This window comes from Orycteropus afer, unplaced genomic scaffold, assembly GCF_000298275.1.
Source record: "Orycteropus afer afer isolate SDZICR_OR568_19922 unplaced genomic scaffold, OryAfe1.0 scaffold00037, whole genome shotgun sequence".
NCBI lineage: Eukaryota > Metazoa > Chordata > Mammalia > Tubulidentata > Orycteropodidae > Orycteropus > Orycteropus afer.
The window spans coordinates 15146043-15151473 of record NW_006921624.1 but is presented as its reverse complement, the minus strand read 5'-3'; the positions used below and the strand labels follow the sequence as shown (position 1 = coordinate 15151473).

At 43.9% G+C, this 5431-nt stretch overlaps 1 protein-coding gene across 1 annotated transcript in view; it reads right to left on the bottom strand.

The window, feature by feature from the left end:
- Positions 1–5431, bottom strand: part of SUSD1 (sushi domain containing 1) — a 121267-nt gene that overhangs the window by 109933 nt on the left and 5903 nt on the right. The window contains exon 3 of the mRNA XM_007936768.2: positions 3603–3758. Coding sequence (XP_007934959.2) covers positions 3603–3758 — 156 coding nt within the window. The remainder of the gene's footprint in view (positions 1–3602; positions 3759–5431) is intronic.

Genomic DNA, 5431 nt, shown 5'->3' with positions numbered 1-5431 from the left:
CAAGGAAGTCAAGGACTCAGAAAAAAGTACTTTTCAGTTTCAGGAGCCCCTTCTAGGACCATGCCTAATTGGAGACATGTGGGTGGGAAGATGACATGTCAGAACCTGTTTCTAACATCATTCTTATTTCTCTCCACTTACTGTCAACTCACCCAAGTCAAAATTCTCTAACACTGGGAGTGCCATGGAGCTTCTTCCCCTGAGTTGTGGCTTCTGGTCAAGTTCCCGTGATCCCTGGGAGTCATTCGGGGGCACAGCTTGAGACCAGTACATTTGTAGTTTCTCTAGAATGCGTGGAGTCATCCAACACCAGAACCCCTGCAACTCAACCCTCATCCATCATTGGTAACATCCATGGAGGCCAACCTACACCGGCTCCCAAGCTTGACTTCAACTCTGCACAGTACAACAAAGACCTTGGTTCACAATTCCTCAGAATCCAGTAACTAGGATTCACATCCTCTGGTTCCAGACAAACACTGGATAACTGCTGATACACCAACACTTGTTAAGCCTCCGTCCACTGGTGTTTCTCTGGCAACTATGATTCTAAACAAAATTCAGTATCATCCAGAAAGGTTGCTAATCATCTTTTACAAAATGATAACTGGAAATCACAAAAGGAAAAGCCATGGGGAGTGACTGCTAATGAGAGTTGTCACCATTAGTTGCCATCAAGTCAGCTTTGTCATGGTGATCCCAGGCACAACAGAAGGAATCCTGCTAGAATGTGCACCATGTTCATGATGAGTGGTATGTTTGAGTCCACTGTTGTAGCCATTGTGTCAACACATCTCACTAAGGGTTTCCCTCACCTGTGCAAACATGATATCCTTCACCAGTAATTGGTTCCTTCGGATGATGAATCCAAAGGAAGCAAGTTGAAGCCGTGGACAATATTCTGAGATCCATAGGGTTTGTAATTAGCTGGTGTTCAGAAGTCAATCACCAGACCTTTCTTCCTGCCCTGTCTTGGTCTGGAAGCTCTGCTGAAAACTGCCCACCACGGGTGACCCTGCTGGTATTCGAAATACCAGCAGTGTAGCTTCCAGCCTCATAGGAACATGCAAGCCACCACAGTATGACAAACTGACAGATGAGTGGTGGTCAATGAGTATGGAGTTTCTTTTTGGAGTGATAGAAATGTTCTAAAATTTAATAGTGGTGATGGTTGCACAACTTTGCAAATACACTAAAAATCACTGAATTGTACACTTTAAAAAGACAAATATTCTAATATATGGATTATATCTCAATTGGGAAAAAAGCAAAAAGGGAGAGAGGTTACAAAATAATGGCAAGAAATACAATAAATAGAAACAGTGCCTAGATCAGGATTTTGTTCCAGGAAGACTGGTCCTTAACAGGCTGACTATCTGACCGCTGCATGATATAATTATTCCTTCTTCTTCTTCTTAACCTTTAAAGAGTGTAATGCAGTCTTGGGAACTATACTTACATATGTAATTATAAAAGTTTTTCGTGGGAAATTCCCATAGCCTTGAACATGCAATTTCAGGTATCAGAAGCTCCAGAAAGTGTCTGCTGATCCCGTCCCCACTTCCAAGAGAAGGATTCCCCCCTGGAATCTGGGAAGCACCCCTTGCTAACACTTTATACTGAAATTAGCCATTCGCCTATCCTCTCCCACTAGCACTGCCTTGGAATGTAGGATGTGCTCCAGAAACACAAACTGAAGGAACTGAACACTAGATCATCATCTTGTAAGGTTGTTTTTATTTCAATAGGTAACTTTTTTTTTTTAACCTGCTTAATTTAATTCTGCAGTATTGTACTTCTGCAACCATGTAGCAAGTAATTTGCTAGCTAAAACAACACACTATCATGAAGTATCCTCTCTGAGGGAATGTGTTCATTCAAGCCAAGAATAAATAAAATGTACCCTTTGAGAAATTTTACCTGGGTACAGGTCAAGAAGGAGAATGAATCAGAGCATCACAACACATGGCTCCTGGCGACTAAGAAGATAAAACATATTCTCCTCTCCCTTTCTTTTCTTCAAAAACCTTTCAATATCACTGAGCTTTGAAGCAGAGTCATTCAGTCTATGCAAAATCATCTGAGTACCAGGAGTCTTTTCCTGTGTTTTCTCTTCATTACTGTTCAGAAATTTTCTTAGAAAACCAAAGAGCTATATTATCATGGCCACCACAAAAGAAAGAAAAAACCACTACCACCAAGTCAATTGTGACATATAGCAGCCCTTTGGACAGAGTCGAACTGCCCCCATAGGGTTTCCAAGGCTGTAAATCTTTACTGAAGCAGACAGCCACATTGTTCTCCTGTGGAGTGGCTGGTGGGTTCGAACCTTTTGGTTCACAGCTGAGTGTTTAACCACTGCACCACCAGGGCTCCTTATGTTATCATGGCATGCTTTGTAAGTAAGAGTTCAGATAAAAGAGAACACTGAAAGTGACGAGGGGTTTATCTACCTCTTGTGACAGCTAGAGTCCCTGGGTGGTACTACCAGTTAACATGCTCAGCTGCTAACCAAAAGGTTGAAGGTCTGAGTCTACCCAAAGACACCTGGAAAAAAAGGGCTGCCAACTGATCTACTTCCAAAATCCCAGCCATGGAAAACCCTGCAGAGCACAGTTCTACTCTGGCACAATGGAGTCAACACATAGAGGAATCAATTCAACAGCAACTGGCTTTATTTGGCTAAAATCTGCCCAGAAATCTGACCTGCGGAGCTACCAAGGTCCACGAGGCTCACACTCCTCCCTCAGCATCTTCCTATAAGAAGCAAGCCAACTCTTCCGACAGCACTCGGACCCCATATAAGGAGCTATCACAGGCCCACCACCTGGGCCCTTAGTGGCACAGAGCTGGTGAGAGCCAAGTCACCCCAAAGATACCCCACCTAGGGTGACAGGAGCCTGCAGATGGTATGCCGTCTCTGGAACGTCTCTTACTGTTCATGACAAAAATGTTCAGCCAGACAGACCCAGAAAGTGACTATTACAGTGAACTCTCATGTACCCATCCCCAAAGATCCGACCAAACTAAACCAAACTCACTGCCGTCGAGCCGTCAAGTCGGACCCAACTCATAGTGACCCCTGCTTGGGTTTCCAAGGCAATATCACTACGGAAGTAGATTGCCCAACTTCCTTCTGAGGAGCGGCTGGTGAGTTTGAATCATCAGCCTTCTGGTTAGCAGTCAAATGCCTTAGGCACTACACCACCAGAGCTCCCAAAGATCCAACGAGTATTCACATTTTGCCCTATCTGTGTCTGTATATATGTATATGTACACATACACACACACACACATACACATTTCAAAGTAACTTACAGGCATAATAATACTTCACAACACCCCAAATACATCAGCATGCATCTTCCAAAATGAGAGTATTATCCTACATACAACAAAACCATTATCCCATCTAACAAAATTAACACTAAGTGTCTACTATTTACTAATTCTCAGTCCATGTCCAAATTTACCTCATGGTTATTCTTAAAGGAGAGCCTGCCTTAAATCCCAGCCTGTCTCAGCCCTGGCCTCTCCCTTCTCCCCTCCCAATACTGTCCTTCCATCACCAAGTCACACAGCTGAGCCTGCTTCTTGAATACCTGTACAAAAGGTGCCATCATTGGGAATGAATGTCTTGTTGTTGTTCGTGGCTCGGTATCCTTCCAGGCAAACGCAGTAGAAGCCTCCAAGTGTGTTATGGCAAGATGTGTGGTTCCCACAGACCACGGTGGCTCCGAACTGGCACTCATTTTTGTCTGTTGACACATGGAGACAGCACACAAAGGGTTATCAATCTGCACCACAGTCAGTAACCCAGACTGGCTCTCTCTAATTTTCTCCTTCCGTGGTATGGACTTGGGAACCAATATTCCGTGACAAAAGCTTGCTGATGTATTTCCCCCGGGTTCTTTTCCTTTCACTGTGCCTCTCAGACTAGAGGATATGGACTCACATAGTCATGTGCCAGGTAAATATGAAACCACCAGAGAAACACAGTAACTCACTCTGGAAATCCATCTTATTTGAAGATGGGGGGGCACCCACTGGCGTTGAGTTGATTCTGACTCATAGCAACCTTATATAGGACAAGTAGAAGCGTCTCCCCCATAGGATGTTCAAGGCTGTACATCTTTACGGAGTCAGACTGCCCCATCTTTCTCCCGCAGAGTAGCTGGTGAGTTGGAACCCTCCACCTTTTGGCTAACAGCTGAGCACTTGAATCACTGTGCCATCAGGGCTCCTTCAGAGGGTCTTGTCATGGGCATGGGGACACACGAGCAGCAGAATCCCACTTTTCCAGCTCTGCCACCCTCTTGCTTTTTTCAGGAAAGTCAGAGCAGGAGGTTTTTACATCAGTGATAACCAGAGAACTGGTTACTTGTGAGTTACCGGGAAACACAATGGAATTAGTGCTAAAGCCTCATCCGGGAGTAGGGCTAATATTGTGTCAGGAACAGCTCAAGCTAATTGTCAATGACTCATGTGAATAATGTTAGTCACCCATTGAGGAGATGGAATGTGGATGTTTGATGAATCCACAGAAGCCTTCCTAGATTCTTTTTAATTAAATAATTTGAAATTTGAAAGGGATCTCTGTCCTCTAGCCGAGGGGCCAACAAACTTGTTCCATAAAGGACCAAACAGTATGGTAAATATTTGGGACTTCACAGGCCATGAGGTCCATCACAACCACACGTCTGTACTGCCGTAGCACAAAAACAGCCATCAACAACACAGAAACAAATAAGCATGGCTGGGTTCTAATGAAATTTTATTTACAGAAACAGACAACAGCTCACTTGGACCCACCCTTTCCTTCTAACTTCAGAGGAAACCTTTCTGAGACTGATTTATGTATCTTTTAAAGCTGACCTATCCAGCAAGTTTTTTGGAGGAACAAGTCATGAACGTAAGAGCTGTTTTGTTTGTTATTTAATGTTTTATTATACCCTTGGTTCCCTCAAATCAGTTCAACTTCCTCTTACAGTTGGACTCAATTCCTGCTAGCTCACAAAAACCGTTTGTTTCATTATTCTTATATTACCTTTTTAAATTTAATTGAACCTGGAGCACAATTCACAGTTTAAACAGTATGTGGCCAGCAACTCAAAAAATTAGACAGGATCCTCAGGGGGCAGTGAGTGTATGTTAATAGGGAAGGAATGGCTCAGAAAAGGAGGGGAGTGTGGTTGCACAACTTGAAGAATGTCAGCAAAGTCACTGAGTTGGACCTGGAGAAACTGCTGAATTGGTGTACATTTTGCTTTGTGTACTCCCACAACAGGGTTACAGGTGAGGAGAGACAACTCAGGGACACCCAAAGCAGCAGGATGGAAAAGCAGGAGAAAGGGGATTAAAAGCCAGGAAGCCAGACAGAGGAACAGTCAGCCACAGGGACCGAGGTGGGGGTGATACGAGAGGTCTCCAA